This window comes from Vipera berus (genome assembly GCF_964194415.1).
Source record: "Vipera berus genome assembly, chromosome: 1".
NCBI classification, from domain to species: domain Eukaryota; kingdom Metazoa; phylum Chordata; class Lepidosauria; order Squamata; family Viperidae; genus Vipera; species Vipera berus.
The window spans coordinates 71,895,672-71,919,546 of record NC_138202.1 but is presented as its reverse complement, the minus strand read 5'-3'; the positions used below and the strand labels follow the sequence as shown (position 1 = coordinate 71,919,546).

The following is a 23,875-nucleotide window of genomic DNA, read 5'->3' as shown; positions in this document are numbered from 1 at the left end:
CGTTTATAGAAAATCAAAGCTCGTTTTTCCATTCTTGATCTGATAGTTGTATCTTTCTCGAGCAAATGGTGACTCAAATTTATCTTCTCTTTCCAGGAGACTTAATTTTCTAAACTATGAGCAATTCATCAAAAACCATTCAACCTCCAGAGAATGAATAGCCTATTCACACAAAAGTTCTTTAGTAACAGGACTACTCCCCTGGAGAAGAGAGAGAGGCTCTACAATATTGATGGTGCTGTTTGGATACCTTGAGGGATTTTGTTTGTTTTCAGTTTCTCTTGTGACATCCAAAAATGAAATAAGGTCAACCAAATTTCATAAAAGAACCTAACTAGGAAGCCGGCAGCATGATCTGGAGTCAATAGTCTCAATCCCAAAGGCCTGAACACTTAAAGCTCAGATAAAAGGTTCAGATGAAAAAGGATACTATACTTAACTGAAGGATGATTAGATTCTGAACCCTTCCCACAATAACTTAAGTTTAACATGGGGGGGGATGTCTCTTAGATTCATTGAAAACATGGTAATGAAGACAAGGTGGGGTTTTTTTTTTCGTATCTTCATCTGGAGCATCATGTTGAAAGTAAAGTAACTTTTCTTTCAGGTAAATAGGGCAGTGTCCAAGAAGATCTGTGCATGGGACATAGGTGGCTTTTGCAGATCAAAACTGATACTCAGTAGCAATCCAAAAACGTTTCTTGATAATTATTGGGGCTCTTCAGTAATGGGCACCTGGCTGTCAATGTTTGTCATCTGTGATAAGCATCTCCAAGTGCTCCTCAAAGGAAACTCACTATTTGAATGTATTTCTTTAGTCTGAAGAGAAAACCCTATGACAAGTGATTAAAAAAAACACAGAAAGGTGTTTAAGGGGTAGACTATATCAAATTTTAAAAAGCACTCCTAAGAATTGTTGTATCTAAAAGCAGAGGTAAATTTTGGAAGGTGTGGTCCTAATCCTTTAAGGGAAATATTCTCAAACTTTCCAACACCACACCCTCTAAAATGATAAACTCTATTCACCCCTTGTGATAAATAACAAGAAATAACAATAATATTGTTCACTTCCCCTGACACCTCCTCTCCAACACTTTCACTCTTCCACCAGCATGAAGAGTAAAATCCAGGAGAAAAATAAAACTGAAAACCCTGAACACAGATGCCTTTGCTGCTGGCCACAATATATTCTGCAAAACGCAGTGTCCAACTTCAATACCAGGTACTCCATTCAAGTTAACCTCACAGAATGGATGGCAGCTATTTCTGACAGGAAATTTTGGGGTCAAGCGGAAAGCTGTAGTGCGTGAGCTAGACTAGCAGGGGTCTTCAAACTTGGCCCTTTTATGACTTGTGGACTTTAACTGTGCTGGCTGAGGAATTCTGGGAGTTGAAGTCCGCAAGTCATAAAAGGGCCAAGTTTGAAGACCCCTGAGCTACAGCCAACTTGTGGTGGCTAAAAGCAATATGACAGGCCTATGCCTTTGTTAACTGCTCACAATCCCACAAAGACTTGTGACTCACAGTTAGAAAACCCCAATTTAAGGCATGCATGATCCCTTCCACTATAAAGAGGTCACATTCTTATTGGCTGACAGAGCATCCAACATAAAATCCACCTGGATCTTAATGTTTTGGTATTTTATTAACTGATCAGATGGGAATGCACAATTAACACATCTTTTGTTTCTTTTTCTTCTTTTTTTTGTCTTTGGGTCAGTGTTGATTTCTGGTGACTGGACAAGTCCCTGCAGTTTTCTTGGCAAGATTTCAGAAATGATTTGCTATTGTCTCCTTCTTAGGTCTTAAGAGATAGTGACTAGTCCAAGGTTATCCAGCTAGTTTCATGTCTAAGGTGGGACTAGGACATGTTCTCTAGGCTTATACCTTAAACCAGAGGTCCCCAACCCCTGGTTCATGGCCCAATACCAGGCTGTGGCATGCCAGCAACCGGGCTGCACAAACAATCAAAGCCCTATCTGCGGGATGCAGGGAGCATACAAAATCATGCCCCCTCCAGTCCGCGGAAAAAACCTCTTTCCAGTTAACCAGTCCCTGGAACCAAAAGGTTGGGGATCTCTGCCTTAGACACTATGATCAGCCTGACTCTTGAATGCCATTTACATCTTGGTAGTGCTTCATGCAGTAGGCGTGAGTTTAAATGGACTCCAGAAGATGGTAGAGGACAGGAAGTCCTGGAGGAACGTTGTCCATAGGGTCGCGATGGGTCGGACACAACTTTGCAGCTAACAACAACAGTGCTTCATGCACTCTGTAGAATAGATCTTCCACCTGAATGTCTATGGTAGCTTCAGCCCTAATCAATACAATACCATTTTTGTTTTATTGTCAACACCTGAAGATGAACAGCCATCCTGGGAGTAATCATTTTGTTTTGCCCCAAAAGGGAGTGGTAAAAATTAGTATATCGATTAATCTAGTAAAAGTGCAGAGTTAGATTTATCAAGCAGTACCCTTGGGGTTTAAATTCAGGTAGTACATGTGTGTGTCCACCTTTTTAATGTATTTCCTCTTAAACTGTTTTCTTAGAAGCTGCCTTCTTGTTCTCATGCATGCAGTGAAATTGCTACTGTTGTCCTGTCTCTAGGCCATAATTTATTACAACTGTTTCCTCCATTTCTTGATAATTCTGTACAATATATCTTTTCTGAACCTACTGAAGTTACTGCTGCCAGCACAAGATCGTAGTTTATTGAGGCCGCTTTAGCAGATAAGACAAAAAAAATATAAAAAAAAATAGCTGGTGCAATCTCCTGTTCTAAACACCACTCAATTGCTGTATTGATTGCCATTTGGATGCCATAATATATCTGAATGCCTCTGGAGCTCTAAATAATCATCACAAATTAGGGTAAAAAATAGTTTAGCTTCTCTGCAGGCTGCAAAATTTAGTCTAAATTTTCAAATGACTGTTTTAAGCCCCAGCCCTGGTTCTGTTCGTCAGGTTTATTGAACCTCTTCTGTGAGGATTTGCTGTTTTGGCCTGCCTCGTTCTTGGAACATTTTCATTTAGCTTCACCCATTGCTTTCCATTGCACTGGGAACACTGCAGCTGCATTGCAGTAAGAGTGACTGAGGCATGTTTATTGCAAACATCTTCATGGTAAAAGGAAGAAGAGATTTCAACAACAGAGACCTAGATTCCTTCAAAATTTAATTTTTTAGGCAATAAAATATTTATGTGTATACAGTACTCATTTTCTCATTGGCAATCATTAATTTGCCCATTTACTTAATCCAGATTCCCAACTCTGCTCTTACTCAAAGCCAGAGAATTTTTTTAAAAAAATAAATAAATCCAAAGGGATACCTTTGATTACTTCATATATTATGGTTTATGTCAGGTGCAGGGCAGGAATCCAAAATACATTGTAGAGCAATTTTATTCTATTTTATTTACTCTCTTTTTTCATTCCTCATAGCTGGTGCTGCAGGAAAAACGTACAATTAGGAAACAAATTTTCTGCCTTCTCTCGTTTCCAAACCTTTTCGGAAATGTGCACATGAGTTTTGGATTTGATACTTAAATATTCATGTGTTTCCAAAGCGTGACAAATTTCAGTTCTTGTTATGCCTATTATGCCTGAAAGAGAAGCAGGACGGTGAAGGTGAAGAGCCTTGCCAGGTCCCATTAAAAACTACTGTGGCCTAGATCAGAGTTACAAATCTTCTGGTGGCATGAGAGTGTTGGGAGCATGAAAACAATCCGAATAGGTCAAGGATATAAAAGGGTAAAGCTAAGATTTTTGTGGGTTTGGGACTGGAGCATCTGGAAGAGATTCTTCCTTTTAAAGTGTAGGATTAGGAGTTGCACTTCACTGTTCACATTGTTGTTGTTAGCTGCGAAGTCGTGTCCGACCCATCGCGACCCTATGGACAACATTCCTCCAGGCCTTCCTGTCCTCTACCATCTTCTGGAGTCCATTTAAGCTCACGCCTACTGCTTCAGTGACTCCATCCAGCCACCTCATTCTCTGTCGTCCCCTTCTTCTATTGCCCTCGATCTTTCCCAGCATTAGGCTCTTCTCCAGTGAGTCCTTCCTTCTCATTAGGTGGCCAAAGTATTTGAGTTTTAGCTTCAGGATCTGGCCTTCTAAAGAGCAGTCATCACTGTTCAGATACTTCCTCAAAATGGTAGGAAGGATTGTTTTGATGCCAGTAGTCCTCACCCCACGACGCCAATTGAGCCCAAAATTTCTGTTACTAAGTGAGAAATTTGTTAAGTGAGTTTTGCTCCATTTGACAATGTTTCTTGCCACAGTTGTTAAGTGAATCACTGCAGTTAATAACACAGTTGTTAAGTGGATCCAGCTTCCCCATTAACTTTGCTTGTCAGACAGTTGCAAAAGGGGATCACATGATCCGGGAACATTGCAACCGTCGTTAAGTATGAGCCAGTTGCCAATTGTCCAAATTTTAATCACGTGACTATGGGGATGCTGCAAAGGTCATGTGAGAAATGGTCACAAGTCACTTTTTCAGTGCCGTTGTAACTTTGGTCACTAAACAAAAAGGTTGCTTAGAAGACGTGGAAGAAGGTTCTGAGGACCAAAACAGGGAGCTGCACCAGATGGGAGACTGTTTTCACTTCACCAGCTTCTGGAAAATGCCAGCTTTTAACATGCCCAGGGGAAAAAAAAGGCAATAATGGGAAATATTTTCAGGGCTGGGGGAGAGAATGGCAACTAATGGGCACTGTGTAAAGGCTCAATAGCTTGTATTTGATGAGATCTATATTGTTTTTAGATTATGCCCAATGGGGCAGAATACAGATTGGAAACATTGTGCTCTAGATGGTTGTTCCCCACCTACCTTTTACAGATAATTCCCGATTTAATTTTCTCTTCCCAATAAGCTCTCCTCCAGCTGTTTTGAATTCCAACAATAATCATCCCCCAAACATCACAATCTTGTTGGCTGGAGCTCATTATCCAATTTGTGGGAATTGGGTGTTTTTTTCCCCCACCCTCTTAGAAATCCAGACTCCCTCATTTCACCTAAGGTCCCGATTCTTCCCAGTACTGAGCTAAGCCTGGATTGGTCTCCAAGCTAAATAAAGTTGCTCACCCTTGATTTAAAAGATGAATCATCTGGCATTCTAAGGGAAAGTCCAGAAGGGGTTGTGTAGAGCTACCCCATTATTTTAGTCCATTCTCTTTTTGTATCCCGTTAAGAACTTAACACCCTGAGAATAAACTCTGTTGGAACAGGCCAAGGCATATCTGAGTTCAGCATTTGGTTCCCCACAGTAGCCAAACAGATCCCTCTGGGTGCTGAAAAACAGATGTAGACACAGTACTGTACTCCTCTGCTACTGTTCTCCTGCAATTTGATGGATTTGTTCTCCCATGATTTTTTTTAAAAAATATATAATCTGCTTTTAAAGGCAGCCTAGTTAATGGTCAGCACCACATCCCTTTTAATTTTCAGATTAATGATGCGTGAAGAATTTTTTGTCTTGTTTAAATGCCTTCCAATTAGCTTTATTGGACGAGTTGTAGTCCTTATATTTTGGGAAAGGGAGAAAACCTCTTCACAAGTCAAGCATATATTTATATACTTCACTGTGTTCCCCTACCACCTTTGCCTTTTTCCAAACTAAACAACTGGAAGGGGGAGGGGGGCTTCTGCCTTGCAGTGGCTTTCCTCCTTTCCTTTTGGCTCAGTTTAAGGACGACCAAGAAAATTGTGCATGCTAAGAAAATTGTCACGTTCTTTGAACAGGTTGTCAAATGTGCCCCCTGAATTGTATCGTTACAAAGGAGCTGAACTTTCCTACCCTTTCAAAGCAAGTAAGTTCTTTTCGAAGCAGAATTTGTATCACCTTTTAATCAAATTTTAGCAAGCTACTTGTGATGCTGACTCACGACTTGGCCTCCTTAACAGTCCTTGGGGACAGACACCCCTACTTCTCCAAAAACAAATCATTGGTTATTTGAGTGCCCCACTCCCCAGTTATTTGTTTAGACCAAATTGTTGTGACTAATATATTTTGTTACTGATGCAACTTGTTTTGTCCATAAGCAAAATTCAAACAGGTTCAGCAGCCTACCCGTTCCCACTATGGAGCTGAAACATTTGGGACCCAGCACACAAAATGTTGCAATCTATCAGTATCCTTCAGAAGCAGGGCTTTTTTTCTCATAGAACGCTTCAGAACGGAGTTCCGGCACCTTTTTTGGATGGAACCTTGTAGGGTAGGCAAGGCAGGTTGTATGACATGTGTGAGTTCCGGCACCTTTTTCCTTTTACAAAAAAAGCACTGTTCAGAAGAATGTTCCGTTTCAAAGCCAGAACTTTTTAATCCACAGGGAACTCTGAATAGGAAGAGACTGAATTAAAACATTCACAGTCGAGAGACTGAAAAATCTTTTCCCTGTTCAAATTTTCAGTTTGAAAAGCAAGGGCATCTTCAGCTCCCAATTTCATTAAGTCTGCGCTTGTTCATCGCTACTTTATTCTCCAATCTTCAGCATCGTTGGAAAATGAGTAAGGCCCCACCCTCAAATCGATCCCAGCTCATCAAACTTTGGATGGGCAACATGGCACCGTAAAGATTCTAAAGTAGAATGACTGTGATGGTCTCAGAGGATAAAGAATTGCCCAAATAGATATGTCCACATTTTACAAGTATGACCAAAAAGAAACCCACCCCTGCTTAGAAATGCAACGCCACTTCCCAATCCTAAATTGTATGCAAGTAATGTTCATTAATTTCAATAGAATTTTGTTCCAAACATTTGCTGGAATTTCAGAGACGTAATTACTGGGCCCTATGTTTGTGGATTACCAAATATTTTTCCCCATCATTATATAGAAGGAAATATTCCTTGATCAATTTTTTTTTGTCTACACCAGATCTTTCTGGTAATGTGCAGCACATTCAGTATCTGAACTGCAGAATGAGAGCGTCTAACAATTTCTGGGTTCTGATCTTTTTGCCCTTGAGTTCCAGTTAAACAAGTGTTTTCAAAAAGGTTTCTGCTTTTCAAGGGTGTGTGTGTGTCTGAACATTCACAGCAACAAACTAGTTTGGCAAAACCAATCCTAGGTACAAAGAGCTTTATATGAAAAGCAGATTCAACAAACTATGGGACTGAAACACAAGGAAATCCATCTAAGACAATTAAAGGACAGGATCTACCTGTTCATATCAAAAGCAAGAATTTAAAAATTATCAGCACTGCAGCTGCTCTTAATGGAATCAGCCCTCAAATCTTTGGATTTATCCTTAACATAGGAAAAATATGGCAATTTGAGCCCATTGGCAGGTATTATGTAGCAAGCAAACACTGTGAAAGAAAGCACGACCCATTTGAACCTCAAATATAAAGTTGTGTATTTAAGAGGGGGGGACGGGCAGCTGGGTGTAACTTTGGGAGCAGAAAAGGAAAGAGTGCAAGGATGAATGTTTTCACATAAGTGGCTAGTGCAGGATTTGTAAATCTGGAGAGGTTTGGAAAGTTTCTTAAAATATTTTTCTTAGGAGTGTGAAGTGCATCTGATTCCTGAAACTTTTTTTGTGGGGAGGCAATTTCTGTGGATAGACAAGAGGAAAATTGTTTGATCACTGAATTTTGGCAGGATGATGTCTGGAGGGCTGCTAGAAAGGAAGTTCATGAGTTACACATAATCTGAACATTGCACACCTTTATATTGTAAGAAGTGAAGTTTTTTTTTCACAACCAGAGCAAAGGGATCTGGGAGCAGGGCTGTGTATAGGATGTTTTACATTCAGCAACGTTAAGGCATTATAACTAGAAAGCATGGTGCCCTTCTACAAACAGAAATTCAGAAACAAGTTCCAAAGAAAAATGCAAGTGCAAAAATATCTCAAATGCCACACAGAATTCATTTCTCATATTTTAAGACTTTGGGCTACCACAGGAATTTTCTCCATATCCCCCATGTTGAAGAATATAATTCCGCCTAGTATATTGCCTTTTTCTCCTCAGATCATATGGGGGGGGGGGGAAGAGTGCTTCACAAAACTACACTGTAGAGGAACAGCAGGTGAAAAATGCAGAAATTAGGTAGGAAAACTGTCTTGTCTACAGAGGAATACTTGATCACGTTTTTACCGCAAACACAACCGGTGAGAAAGCTCGACCTGAATGTGATGATGCTTTTGACAGCACTTGAAGTCAGAAAAATTCTATGACTGAAACCAAAGTAGTTTGATCTAATAAATATAGGTAGTCACTGACTTACAACTGTTTGCTTACTGACCACTTGAAATTATAACAACACTGGAAAAAGTGACTTGATTGATCCTCACACTTACAATCGTTACAGCATCCCAGGGTCACATATTTTCTATTTGCAACCTTCTCTGGCTTCCAAAAAGCAAAGTCAAAGGAGGAAGCCAGGTTCACTTAACGGTGATTCACTTAAACATAGCAAAAAAAGGGGGGGGGGATGTGTGTGTAAAATCAGGCTTGACTCACTTAAGAACACCTCAGTAACAGACATTCTGATCCCTATTGTGTTCATAAGTCGAGGATTATCTGTATCTCAGAAGATCCACAATACTATAATACTTCCTTGCACACTAAAAGCCTCTGTTCTCAGGGTTCCAGTTTGCATGTGTCCACAAAATTTTTCCTGTTGCAATCATACCGTACTTGTGGAAATTGTCTTCTCAGTCATAACAATCCTAACAAATCCCTCCCCAAAAATTGGAGCTCTCACTGGTGTGGCCAGGCCTTCCATTACTGAAAAAGGGTTTCCAATCAGGAATGGCCATTTTCTATCTTGAGAAAGGCTGGGCACATTCCAGGTCAATGCAATTGGAGGGAGGACAGGCCTTCCACCGAGCTAAAGGGATAGAAAGAGGAAAAGATGGCAGGCACACATCAGCATATCTCAAGCATTCTCCTGTAGAGAAGTATTAGAAATTTTAAAAGTTAAAAAAACAACAACACACACACCGTTCAGCACAGGTTAAAGTTTCAACAGGTACTGCACATACATTTTTTGGCATTGTGCGTTTCTCATACATCAATTTTCCTTTGCAAAATATAAAAACGGATTCCACGTGAGAATAAAATCAATGATACTTTAAGGAGTTTAAATCATTCAACTCTATAATACAGTCCACATACAAGGGCTTTGCCATCTAGAAAGAGAAGGCATTGTAGCTTTTCTTTCAAGTACCTTGTCATCATTTCACAGACTTTTGGTTATATAAAAACTGCTGCCTTGCTGCATGGCTAGAGAATTACATAGATGTAATTCACGCTCTCCAAGCAAACAAAAAAATAACTAACATGAACACGTACTGCTTTTCATTGGAAAGAGCTACGTGGCACTTTAGCAAATTAAGAAAGAAAACATTTTGACTCCCCAGTTTGAAACAAGTTATATGGAAGGAAACTCTGCAAGGCTCTACTTCCCAATGAAGAGTTTTCAACCCACAGATAAAAGCAACACATTCCACACAATTGTTCCAAAATAAACCATCAGTTGTATACAATGCTTGAAAGTATCTATTCTTAAGAGAGTAAAAAGGAACAATGCATCATCTTTCCACATTCAGGTTGGAGGAAATGTTTTGCCTTTTCAGCTAGAGAACCATTCCAAAAATCCAATCATGTTTAGCCATAATTTTACTCATTAGCAAAAGATGTGCTCATTATCACTTTCATCTCTCATCGTGATGGACAATATTCTTCTGAGAAAACTTAAGAGAATAAAGATAAATCTGTATTTAAAAAAAATCCAATACATTTTTCACTTTTACACTAGATCAGGGGTAGGCAGCCTTGGCTCTTTTATGACTCATGGACTTCAACTCCCAGAATTCCTGAGCCAGCTCGGATTTGAAGTCCATGAGTCATAAAAGAGCCAAGGTTGCCTATCCCTGCACTAGATTCTGCATCTGCAATCCACAACACTCCTTTCGATCAAACAAACCTGGTTTCTTGCATTTTCAAGGACATTTCATTCCATCTGAGATCCAACCCTCCTCACATCAAAAGCATAACTATGCTGCAATTGCTCCGGAAGTTTCCTTCACGTTTCAGAGGCAGTTTTGCAAGTGGCAAAACAGATAGTTGTCTTATCTCATCTGTCAGGGGAACATAACATAGAAGCTCTGCCCTGTTGCCTAGTTACATGTGAAAAAAATGTTGAGCACAGGAAAGCTCAGATGATAAAAGGATAAATCAGAAAAGACTGGAGCAATTTCTTCAGGGCCAGTAAAGTGAGAATGTCCAGCTTGTCAGTTTTCAGATTCTAAAATATATGAAATTTGAAACTCCCCTAAGCAGCCAAAATGTTTAGTGTTCTCCAGCCTTTCCCAAAGTGATACCCACCAGGTTGGAAATAATGGGAGTTGTAATCCATCTGAAAGGCACCACGTTGGGGAAAGGCTGCACTGAGCAATGATTCTCTATTACTCATCTCAGAGTAAGTCCAGAGTAAGATTGCTGATTTCTTCTGTTTAAATTATTTTACAGATATATAGGTTTTCCTAGACACCAAGATCTTTGGGAAATGATGCTCATCACACTCGCTGTCGATATCTAAGGAAGGCCCATAATAGAGTTGCCGCTGCCGCTATGGCCAACCCTGGCACCAAAATCATCGTCAAAGGAATCCCCCCTGGATCTCCATCTCCTCGGTGGCTTGAGGGACCATTCTGGGGCAGCAGCTGCAATCAGAAGGAGAGGAAAGGCATTAGCAAGTGAATGAGAGGAGGAGGTGGTTCAACTTTCTAAGAACATTTAGAGAATCAAGGACAACCCACGTCTTCCAAGTTGGCAAAATGGGAAGTTCTCTTCCGAGGATGTATTCAGCCAAGCTACTTTTGAAAGCTTGTGCACGTCCTAATGAGATAAGTGGGATTCCCATGTTACACTTGAGGAAAAGATAAGAGGCCTCTAGGGAATTACTTTTCACCGTTACTTTATGGAAAACTTTAAAAGATCTCCTTCTCACACCCACCCTACTGAGGAAGCTGATCAATCATTTCCATTTGCAATCACGCCAAAACAAGCAGGCAAACAAACCGTATTGCAATCTTAGAATGAGCGGAAACTCCACAGCATGCAATAACAGATGTCCACATCTATATAATCTCTCTCTCTCTCTCTCTTCTGAAAATCTTTCCAATAAAACTGTAGGACAAGTCCAGGCAGTTGCTAATTTAAAAGCTAGCCACCTTTCTCTCTCTCAACATTAATCAAATCAATCTTCAGTGGAGATTTTGCTATGGCATACCATTATAGATAATCCACATCATTTTGCCACTTGGTAGGTTACCTTAAGGTCTCCATTTGATACACATAAAATTTATCAAATTTTAAATTACACCATAACACATATACAGGTGTATATCAGCTTCCCCAGACTGCTCTTGTTCAGATGCGTGAGACTACAAAAGTTGTTTGTGGGCCATTTTGGCTGGCAATTCTAATATTAGTATTCCCAACACATCTGAAAAGTATAATATTGGGGAGATCTACTCACATTCAACTTCTGCTACTTATCTGTTGTTTCTCCTTATTTTTTCTTCTCTACCTCTTGCCAGACCTACATTATAAGTATCCTAATTTTCCCATGCAGTGGATTTTACTTGAACAGCAGCAACAGTTTAAAGCAGATTTTCCCAGCCTGATGCCATTCTGATACAAGATGCTGCAACTCCCCAAATCCCTCAGCCATTTGGCCTTGAAGATGGGAAAAATAATATCAGCTCGTTCATTACATTTCAAGGGCACAAACTTAGAAAACAATGGTTTGTAGCAGAGATGTCCAACATTTATGTTCCTCATCCAAATCATGCCAATCCGGTTGTCTTGGTGTGGCTTGGAGTTTTCCTGAAGTAAATTCCTTGAAGTACTTTAGGGAACAGAGAGAGCCATGAAGGTAGCGTGCCAAGCAAAAACAAAGGAAGAGGCCTACATACCCTGTGCTGAACCTTTAATGAAACATTGTCACCAGCTGTCCTGAAAAGTTCCACAACATTCTTGTGCAGCATGTTCTTCAACTCATTATCGTTAACCTGGGGGGAAACACACACACACACACACACACACATAAAGCCAGTTAGGCACTCACCATAAAGCTGCCTGGACCCAAACCATCACTAAAGAACAAAAGTCTGGTTAGAATGAGTAAATCTACTTCGTTAGTTAGAATACAATATTTAGTACAGAGCATTTAAGTAATACATTCCAAGTGTTTTAAAGGCTCGAGTTTCCCCCTTACATTTTCATTGACTGCCAGCATTCTCAGTATATTCTGCACAAAGAATAGCGTACAGTATAAATTAGAACTGTACCTAAGCATTTAAGAATGTGAGCTAATATAGAATACCACCAACTTCAAAGACCTTTAAAATGTTAAGAAATGCAAATAAAGCTACAATCGATGATCAGACACAATGCTGTAAAACAAAGGCAGGCAATTTGTGGCTCTTGTAGCCTCTTTTTGTAGCCTTTAGATCTTCTGATGGTGTTTATTGGAAACTGATAGCAGCTCCCTATCATTCTGATAGAGATTACACTTCAATTTTCATATGTCTCCCAACATAAACACAGTAAAGAAAACAACAAAGGAATCCCCAATGCCCTGCAAAAGTTGAGTCCCGCTTACATGTGTGATGTGATTGTAGCCCTTGTAATATTCAGTGTGATTCTTGCCTATCTATGAATTGCCCACACTCTAGCAACCTTGGCTCTTTTATGACTCGTGGACTTCAACTCCCAGAATTCCTGAGCCAGCCAGGCTGGCTCAGGAATTCTGGGAGTTGAAGTCCACGAGTCATAAAAGAGCCAAGGTTGCCTACCCCTGCGAAAGGACGCGATAAGATTACTCTTCCTTGTAGCTCTAAATGTTTGCTTAAAAACCCACATCTGCAAAAGCTGTAGGTTCCTATAATTCAATTAGCTTAAGTTTCACAGATGAAGAATCATGTGCCCATTTCAAAGGAGAACAGTTATACTTGTAAAGAGAAAAGCAGTCCTCAAAAGAAGGGTGCATATTTTTTCATGGACGAAAGGCCATATATCACTTGTCAATTGGCACGCCAGGGACAGCTATACCAAAAACAGACCGGAGGGGGGGGAGAGAAATGGCAATAGCAACAACGCTTAGACTTATATATCAATTCATATTGCTTCAAAGCACCCTCTGACTTAAAAATATGACAACCCCAGAACATCTAGTTCTCCTCACCTATACACAAGTCAGAAAGCCACTATATATGTACAGACCATGGTGAAACAGGCTGGCTCCAAGTTGGCAAAAGATTCTCCGTTTATGTATTTTGTCTACATGCAAAATATATATTGAGGGAACTTGGATTGGAAGAAGAGCGTGATTTTAAGTAGCAACAGATTTATATACCACTCCATACAGTGCTGCCTGAGCAGTTTACAATGTCAGCATATTGCTCCCAACAATCTGGGTCCTCATTTTACCGACCTTGGAAGGATGGAAGGTTGAGTCGACCTTGAGTCAGTCAGGATTGAACTCCTGGCTGTGGGCAGAGTTAGCCTCCAATGTTGCATTCTAACCAGCGTGCCACCATGGCATAATACTTAAAATACAGTTAAAGTCTCTGGCAGCATATATGACCCTATATCCTTTTTCAAGAAAAGGCGCAATGCATTTAGGTTTATTCTCCCCCAGAGGCAAACTTCCAAGTCAGACAAGTCACATACAGGATGGATTAGCAATTGAATGAAAGGACCTTTGGACAGAAGACAAATTATTCTCTTCCACTCTTTCTCAATCATTCTGGCTGGGGAATTCTGGGAGCTGACGTCCACATATCTTAAAGTTGCTAAGGTTGAGAAACATTGTTCTATGCAGCTGGGGATGAGGCAAACTCACATTGTGCCTATGATAAAGCCTGCCCAGACGTTATAAGTACTTCTTTCTTCATCATTTCCTTCATATTAAAATTAGTTTAAAAAGACAGAGTATTAGATTGGGGAAATCTGTTATATAATGGAATGACATACCAACAAAATTTTGGTCTTGAATTTTCTTAGTGATACCGATTGGATGGATTTAGAGAGATTGTAAATGTTTCTACATTATTCTCCCCTCCCCTTCCCCCTCCCTCCATGAAACAATTTTACAGGACAGAATTAAATTATTTACTGCTATAATCTTGTCTCCTTCCTGAAGGCGGCCATCAAGTGCAGCAGCTCCATTTTCTTTGATCCGGCTAACGTAGATGCCGCTGTCATTGGCGATATATTGCTGGTCAGTCCCACCAACTATATTAAATCCCAGGCCTAAGACAAAGATCAAAAGGAAAAGTTTTTTTTAAAAAAATAAATGGGATCACTCCCCAGCCCAAAACTAGCAAGAAAGAAAAAACTCAGAACAATGAAACTATTCCTTTCAACTATAACAAAACTTCTTGAACCAAAATAAACAGCAATGGGCAACTGTGCGTATTTGGTTTTCATTTTAAATATTTGTATTTCATTAGCAACAGTGCAGAGTTTGAATGGCAGCACTCAGCATACCCTTGATATTCAATTGTAGACTACATTGGGAAGGTTTTTTTTTCAAAAATTCAAAATCACTTTTGCAATAGTTGTTCCGTGTCTAATTGTCCCACAGCGAGTTGGCCATGGCAAGTTGTCCTGCAGCAAGTTGGCTGTGGCAAGCTGGTCGTGATGAGTTTGCTGTGGTGAGTTGTCCCTAAACCAGGGGTCTGCAACCTTGACAACTTTAAGACTTGTGGACTTCAGCTCCCAGAGCTGGCTGAGGAATTCTGGGAGCTGAAGTCCGTCTTAAAGTTGTCAAGGTTGCAGACCCCTGTCCTGGACCCTATAAAGCAATACTAAGCTAAATGGTTGCTTCAGATACAAGTTGTGAGGTATGAGACACAAGTTGTGTGCCATTTATCTGACTTAACTTTAACACCCAAATAAAACGGCTATAAAAATGCAAAACAGTAGAAAAATATTTTTCACCTAATGAAGAAAAAAACATTATGGTTACACATAATTTCTGTTTTGATTTGGTTTTAATATTTGTGGTTTTAATATTTTTATTGTACACTGATGTTGTTTTATCTTTCGGTTATAAGCTGCCCAGAGTTTGATACAAGATGGGCAGATATATGTTTTAAATAAATAGTTCTCTAAAGGCAATGAACACACAACGTAGAGATGACCAAATAATGAAGCAATGATGTACTTGCAACAACCTTGTGAAGAAGGAAAGAGGAGTCTGAAACAGGGGGAAGGTATCTGCCCCAAATAAAAATTGTTAAATGACTTCATATTATTGGAAGTAAAAACAAAGTCTAGCCATTTTTGCCTGCTATAGAACTAGAGAAATTGGGGAAAATATGGTTGAATTCAGTAGGGAGAAATCATGTTACAGCAATCCCAGAATAAACATTCACTTTTAAGACTGCAACACATGGAGCATTCTTTCTACTGGTCACAATGGATTAAAATTTACATTCTTTCATATGTTTAATCTAAGAAATGCTTTAATCTGGGACAGGAGTACCAAATGATATCCCGTATCTTTGAGATGAGATATATAATTGTCACTCACTTCTCTTTCTCCTCCCAACAACTTCACTGCTTTATTAACTTCATAATCACCAAACAATATTCAGCAAATACAGACTCCTAACACACACTGAATTAAAAGAGAATAAGACAATCATAAAAACACATGCATGCATGCATCCAGGCACTCATTTAGACACTAAAAGGCACACATTTATTTCTGGACTAGAATCTGACTAGTCCAGATTCTAGCATAATGCTTGATATTCCACTAGGTGTCACTAATGTCCAGTAGAGCCATATGGCTTGCACTTTTAAGATTTTGTTTTCTGTTATTTAGTGGCTAGCTTTAAAAAAAATTATGAATTCTGCTAGAGTTAGTGGAATGTTGATATTAAACTTGGCAAATTTTGGAAATGTGTGGATTGGAATGTAAGCTATAAATGTATTTAATATAAACATAAACACTGCCATCCCACAGTTTATTAAAGAGTAAATGAATCAAATTATCCAGACTGCATATTTAAAAACCAGCAAAAGTACAGGATAAAAAAAACTACAGCAACTCAATAATTCATGGTTGGGCTTGCATGCTTTTTATCCAAACAAGGATTAAACTGAATTTAAAAAATGTTTGCCCTTTAATTAGAGAGGATACAGTCCCAAGAATGCCTGTATTTTTTTTGCCAGTTCTTTTTTTTTTAATAAAGAAGTGAATGATCCATTTGGAACAAAGATTATTTCCTAGGCAGCACAGTGTTAATGAGATCTCAGAGAGAACTTTAATGTTGTCTTCAAAATGTGTGAATTGTAATATCAAACTTTTTACTGTAAAGCAGTAAACAAGGGTATCAACCATAAGCCATCATACACGAACTTTTTTTTAAAAAAGCCCTGCAAATCTAAATAGATTAAGCATCACATATTCACTTCAAACATCTGTACACACAGAGAAAAATAAGTGTAGTGGGGTTTTCTTTAATCACCTTTTTACTCCAAAAAACATGGAATAGGGCAGGCAGGAATCATGTTTTTCATGAAAATCATCCATAAATAGATTATGAGTAAAAAAAAATACTTTAAGAAATACCTAAACAACTGTGAAGCTGAGTTGAGCCCAGAACAAGTCCAGGATGCTATCCTATAAATTGTTCTCACTGGTCAAACTGATTAGAGCTTTTCAGAATGGTAATTTCGCAACATCTGGAAGACCACAGGTTGTTCTGCCTTAAACCAGTCTGGCTTGATTTTTGTTCTAATCTCCAGTGTGAAGATCAGATATAGGCTCAGATTTAGATAGAATTCTCTCACACACATTTTCTGCATAAACAGTATCTCCAAACCTTCCATTTCCATTTACAGTGCAACCCTGTATGCCTACTTTGGAGTAAGCTCCTTCAAGTTTAATAGGAACTGAAGAAGCTTCGTGGATGAAAAATGAAACATCTTCAAGGAAAAACAAGAAAGTCCAGTTGCCTTTTGAAAAAGCACCTTTGGGACAACCATGACCTGAATGACTGAGAATCCCCATTGTTCTTGTTAGTTGCGAAGTCGTGTCCGACCCATCGCGACCCTATGGACAATGTTCCTCCAGGCCTTCCTGTCCTCTACCATCTTCTGGAGTCCATTTAAGCTCACGCCTACTGCTTCAGTGACTCCATCCAGCCACCTCATTCTCTGTCGTCCCCTTCTTCTATTGCCCTCAATCTTTCCCAGCATTAGGCTCTTCTCCAGTGAGTCCTTCCTTCTCATTAGGTGGCCAAAGTATTTGAGTTTTAGCTTCAGGATATGGCCTTCTAAAGAGCAGTCAGGGTTGATCTCCTCTAGGCCTGACCGGTTTGATCGCCTTGCAGTCCAAGGGACTCGCAGGAGTCTTCTCCAGCACCATAGTTCAAAGGCCTCAATTCTTTGGCACTCAGCCTTTCTTATGGTCCAACTTTCACAACCATATATTGCAACTGGGAAGACCATAGCCTTGACTATACACACTTTTGTTGGGAGTTTAATAGGAGTTGTCTATGGAGATTCCCAAGTCATCCAAGTCATGGTTGTCCCAAGGGTGCTTTTCCAAAAGGCAACTGGATTTTGTTGTTCCTTGAAGACATTTTACTTCTCATCCAAAAAGCTTCTTCAGTTCTTCCTGAATGTTGGAGGATGGTTAGAATTTATATTCCTTGCAGTCATCTAGTTTAATAGGTGGCTCCATGCAGTGCTGCAGACTCCATGTAGCGTTTTACCATACCTAAACTGCAAAATATTTTTGCATCAACTTTCACATACAAAAAAGAGAGAGAGAGAGAGAGCCTCAAACAGATATCATGGTTCAAGGGAAACCTGTTCTTTGAGGATTAAAATCTTTAAAAGCAATCCTGCAGCGCTTCGCTAGAGGTTGTTGCCTTTCCTGTGCCGAGGATCCGAATAAGCCCCTGAAAGCCAAAGGACAAAGAGGAGCTGCTTCTAACTTGGCGTGGTTTTCCCGGGGCCTCTCCTTCGTATTTCGGGGTTTCCCCTCTCTTCCCCCACGCCTGCCCCAGAGCCTTGCCGCAGCGGGAGCACCAGGCAGCAGGGGCACTTCCTCAGCCAAAGGCGGCGGGGGAAGCCCAAGGAGCTGCCGGCCGCGGACTTTATTTATACCTGAAGGTCCTCGGGTGAGATGGATCACTTCCTCCGACAGCAGATAGTCCACTCCTCCGTTCATGCTGCGCTCTCCTGCAGGTCTCTGCTCGGCGCCCTCTCGCTCCGCCAGGCCCTTCGCCGCGCCAGCCGCTTGAAGGTGAACGAGCCAAGCCAAAGTCGAGGGGGAGGTAGCTAGAGCGGCGGCGGCGGAGCTGCCGCGACACTTTCACTTTCATCAGCTTCGCAACCGGAAAAAACGAAGGCGGCCGCTAAGAAGTCTGGGGCTTGTAGTCTTTCCTGTTGCAGACGCGGCTGCTAGCCCAGTGGGTGTTGCTGGGGTCAAAACCTTCCCTGGTTTCCTTACTTCCGGCGAAAAGACGATGCTTGGTTGCTACCGAGAGGTGGGATGGGCGGTGTAATAAGAGCCCTGTCCAAGAATCCCCTTGCGCAGCGTCGATGGGACGGTTTATGTGCAGAGGCCGGATGGTCTCTTATTCTTCCTTCTCAGTGTGGATCTTCTTTCATCCCGCGACGGCTGGGACCGGATTCCAGAAAACGCGGCATTGCTCTGACCGTATTTAAACTGGGATCACTCGGAAAGCGGCTCTCTTGGCTGTTTTGCATGTTAACTCGAATCTACATCCCAGTCTAGCTTTTATAGTAACTAATTAAAAAGGGCAGGACAAATGGGACTATTTGCTTTAAAACTAAATAATGAATTAAAGTAGAAATTCACGCTGTCCTTCAGAAGTTTTGGCGAAAGTTTTGGGATTTTTTTTAAAAAAAAGTTTATTTCATTCGGAAAAAAATCATTTCTACCATGGAGACAGAATTTATTTTCATGTTTTTTCATCAAATTGAATGAGAGTTGTTAGAAAAAAAACCCTTGTGTTGCAAAGACTATGGTATCACTATCACATACTGGCTGCCTTCTAATGTGCTTGTTAGTAGTGCTGACTTCTACACAAGAATATTTTAATTATAATTATAATTAAATATAATTATATATAATTATATATAATTATAATTTATAAATATATAATTATAATTAAATATAAGTATAATTATATATGGTTATAATTATTAATTATATAATTAATTATATATTAATTATATAATTATAGTGTTTGAATTACTGTGCTTGTTCAAAAATGACTTATTTTTGCATATTATGATAGTGAAGTTGATAACACATCATAGTCTTATATTGTAGCATAGATTTAAGTGCATTGGTAGCTGCAATGACAAAACAGTGGTTACCTGCATGATGATACAGTGCAGTCCTCACCTTTTGCATTTTATCTGAATGTTGGGTGGAAGTATGTAAGTCACAGGAAGTGAAGTAGCCGAAGGACCACTCGGGACGACAGGCTAGTAACAACAGGTTTATTAAGAGCAAGGCCAACATAGAATAACTTGTCCGGCTTTTATAGCCGGCAGCTGGTAGCGAGGACCAATCCGCGGTGTTTAATTTGGCGCCGTGTCAGGCAGGGACAATCCGCGTCGTCTTCTGTTGACAGCTCCGGCTTCCGCGTGGCTTGGTGTTTTGACAGCCGCGAGCTGTCAGTGGTCGCGCCTGCGCTGTGCGGGGAACTTTGACAGCTGTCAAAGTTCCCGCGTGTTTTTCTGTCAGGAGGCTTTTAGTTTATACACTTTGCTGCTGCCGTATTATTTGAACTGTTAACATATATACATATCTATTAAAGGATTGTTTACATATATAACACACCCCTTACCCCTCCCCTGGTGCGTTTCCTTCCCCTTGGATGTTTGAACCTGCCCACTGATAGTCTTTTAGGTAGGTGGGTGGTCTACGATTCCTGGTTGAGCGGCGAAGGGGTGGAGGGTGGTCTGGTCCTGGATCTTCGTTTTGGTGTTCTTCTTCCTGGTTTGGGATAGGCAGCATTTCCGGTGGGGGTTGTATGCTGGCATTGGTTGGTTGCTCAGAATTGTGTGGTGGTTGTCTGGGTCTGAGCTGATCAATATGGCGGCGTATGTTGCCCTGTGCTTGCGTAGCTATAAGGTATGAGATGGGCCCTGTTTGTTTTATTACTGTCCCTTGGACCCACTTGTTTTTATCTGTGTATGATCGTGCCCAAATCAATTGACCTGGGTTGAGTGTGCGGGCGGGGTGGGGGTGCTGTTTTTCTTCTGGATATGTGTCGGGGTGCAGTCTGTCCAGACGTGTTATTAGCCTTCTCCCCCATCTTAATTCCGCCGGTGATTTGCCAGTCGTAGAGCATGGTGTTGTGTGTTGTGCTAAGAGGAACTGGCTGAGGCGCCTCTGCCAGTTTCCTTTAACGAATTTTTTTAACGCTTCTTTTGTGGATCGTACCATAATTTCAGCCATTCCGTTCGACGATGGGTGGAACGGCGCCGACGTGACCAGCCTAATACAATTCTTCATAGCGAAGATCTGAAATTCACGAGAGGTGAATTGAGGTCCGTTGTCAGAAACCATGGTGTCAGGTAGGCCGTGTGTAGCGAATATTTTTCGTAAAGCTTGAATAGTGGCCTGGGACGTTGTTTTTCTAAGGGGTGTGACTTCCAGCCATTTAGAGTGGCTGTCTACTACAATTAAGAAACTTTGGCCCTGGATGGGTCCTGCAAAATCTATATGTATACGTGACCAAGGGTTCCTTGTAGTCTCCCATTTATGGACCGGTGCCTGGGGTGGGTCATTCCTGGTCTCTTGACAGGTATAACACCCACCCACATACTTTTCTATTTGTTTATCTATGCCTGGACACCACACATAACTTCTAGCCATCGCCTTCCTTTTTACAATTCCTGGGTGTCCTTCGTGTAAAATTTGTAATGTTTGGTCAATGTTTTTCTCTGGTATGATGACCCTATTTCCCCATAGCAGGCAACCTCTATGTGTTGAGATCTCATTTTTCCTGTTATAATAAGGTTGGAATTGAGGTTGTGGATTTTGAGCTGGCCATCCTGTTGTGGCCCATTTGAGGATTCTGGCAAGTATTTTATCTTTGGCTGAATTATTAGCTATAATGTTTGCAGTCAGGGGGCATTCAGGAAGTTGGGAGATTGCTAAAATCTGGCTGGCTGGGGCTGGGTCTGAGTCCCTGGTTTGTATGGGCAGTCTGCTGAGGCAGTCAGCATGTCCCAATTCTTTACCTGGTTTATGTATTAGTTGATAGGAATAGGCTGCTAAGAATGTTGACCATCTTAAAATTCTCGGAGAGAGAATTTGTGGAGTAGTTTTGTTCCAAGTGAATATGCCTAGGAGGGGTTTGTGATCCGTAAATATAGTAAATGGTCTCCCATACAGGTAATCATGAAATTTTTTGACCCCTGCTACTATTGCTAGGGCTTCCCTGTCAATTTGTGCATAGTTTCTTTCGGCTTTGGACAGAGTGCGTGAATAGAAGGCTATGGGTCTGTGTGTACCGTCCTTAAATATGTGACTTAAGACAGCCCCGATTCCATAGGGAGAGGCATCGCAAGCGATGCATATTGGGGTGTCTTCTCTGAAAAGGGTGATAGTTGAACTGTGACAGATAATCTTTTTTAACGATTGGAAGCTATTCTCATGTTCTTTGGTCCAGGACCAAGTTGTACCCTTGTCTAGGAGTCTATGCAGAGGCTCTGCAATAGTGGCTTTATGGGGAATGAAGGCATGGTAAAAGTTTAACAGTCCTAAAAAGGATTGAAGTTCTTGTTTATTCCTAGGGCTGGGTGCGGTCTGAATAGCCTGAAGTTTTTCTGAGGTGGGGTGAATGCCCTGGCTATCTATTTTGTACCCTAGGAATTCCGTGGATGTGACTCCAATAGAGCACTTTTCCCGCTTAAGTTTGAGGCCGGCTTCTCTGAGCCGGCTCAGCACAGCTGACAGCCTGTCAGCTAAGTTTGCTTCGTTTTCTCCGGCGATGAGAACATCGTCGAAATAGGGGCAGACCCCGGGTATTCCTTTCAGGGTCTTCTCCATGATACCCTGAAATATACCCGGGGCCGCCGATATGCCAAATTGGAGCCTCTTAACTTTAAAGGCACCGCGGTGGGTGACAATAGTCTGGGCCTCCGCAGTGTCCTCAGTGACAGGCAGTTGCAAATACGCCTGTGTGAGATCGAGCTTGGCGAAAAGGGCGCCAGAGCGGATGGAAGCAAATACGTCCCTTACTGCTGGCACCGGGTAGGCATGGGGGCTGAGGGCTAGGTTGACTGTCGCCTTATAATCAGCGCACACTCTCACTTCACCATTAGGTTTGATTGGGGTGACAATAGGGGTCTCCCAGGTTCCCCCTTCTGTTGGCTCAAGCACCCCTAGTCCTACGAGGCGATCAAGTTCGTTTTCGATTTTTTCTTTAAGGGCAAAAGGTACCCTCCTGGCTCTTATCCTAATTGGTTGGATTGCAGGGTTTAGCTGTAAGGAGATGGGGGGACCCGTATATTTCCCTAAAGTGCCATCGAAAACGTCGGCGTACTTATCGCAAACGGCTTCTAGGCTGGGTGTTTGAATGGTGTTAACCCCCGTTAAGGCGATGCCTAGTGGGCTGAACCAGTTTAGTCCTATCAAGTTGGTACGGTTCCCTGGTGTAACTAAAACCTCCAGGGGACCCTTGAACCCCTTGTACTGCACTACGACCTTAGCTTTTCCTTCCAACGGAATGGGGGTTTTCTGGAAGTCAGCTAGGTGTACCTGAGTTTGTTTCAGGGGAATTTGCCCTCGGCCTTTCTGACAGATCTCCCGATAGGTTGTCAGCGAAATTAAGGAGACTGCTGACCCTGAATCTACTTCCATATGGCAGGGCACCCCCTGAATTCTGACCCAGATCTTAACCTTGGAGCTTATGCTGTTTACCCTGTCAATTGTCTCTACCAGGGGGCCTGGGTGGGTTTCTCTGCTGGCCTGGGCAGCCGGCCTACCTGGGGGGTTTGCCTCCACCTCATTGATGTTGTCCCGGCCCTTGCTGCGGCACACCGGCTTGATGTGGCCAGTCTTCCCGCAATTGTGGCATTTCGCGTTCCTAAAGCGGCAGCTTCCTCGGGCATGGTTGCCCCCGCAGCTGGCACAGGCGGCTCGTTGCTCGTATCGCGGTGGTGGCGGTGGAGGGTTCCTGGACCCCCGGCGGTCCGACGTTTTGCTCCTTCTCGGCTGCCGGTGCTCCATTCTGCGCTGTAGGGCTTCTCCATCGGTGAAATCTACCGACTCTCCGCTGTCGCTGAAGGCTGCGCTTTCCTGGTAGACGGTCGCGGGGGTCTCTGGGGTCGTGTTAGTCGGCTTCTTCTTGTGGCTGTGTTCGTATGCCATGATCTCCCTGGTCAGCTCAGCCAGGTTCATGTCGGGTTTGGACGTCAGTTTCTTCTGTAGCTTCTCGTCCCTCAGACCGATCACCACCTGGTCTCTGATGCGGTCTTCCAGGTCGGGGAAGCAGCAGTTCCTTGCGGCGTGTCTGACCCCGGCGATGAACTCGTTGGCGGGCTCGTCCTGCCGTTGTTTCTTTTGTGCAAATTGCACCCGCCAGTACAGTTCTGATCGAGCCGGCATGTAGTATTTGTTCAGCTGGTCCACCAAGTCCGCGTAGGAGACTTCAGTGATGGGCACTGGGCTGAACAACCCGACGGCTGCATCGTACACCGGGGGCCCGCTGATGTACAGCAGAGCCGCGGCCTTTGCTCGGTCGTCAGTGATTTTACTGACGAGGAGGAATCCCTCGACTTGGCCGAGGTGTGATTGCCATCTCTCGGGATGGCGGGTATCAAACTCCCTCACACGGCCGAAG

At 41.9% G+C, this 23,875-nt stretch overlaps 1 protein-coding gene across 1 annotated transcript in view; it reads right to left on the bottom strand.

The window, feature by feature from the left end:
• LOC308660987 (deubiquitinase DESI2-like) overlaps positions 1–18,367 on the bottom strand; it is a 97,712-nt gene extending 79,345 nt beyond the window's left edge. Inside the window, exons 1-2 of the mRNA XM_081315642.1 lie at positions 18,150–18,367; positions 14,137–14,273 (exon numbers count right to left, since the gene is read on the bottom strand). Coding sequence (XP_081171768.1) covers positions 14,137–14,273; positions 18,150–18,213 — 201 coding nt within the window. The 5' untranslated portion in view covers positions 18,214–18,367. The remainder of the gene's footprint in view (positions 1–14,136; positions 14,274–18,149) is intronic.
• Between the last annotated feature and the right edge of the window lie 5,508 nt (positions 18,368–23,875).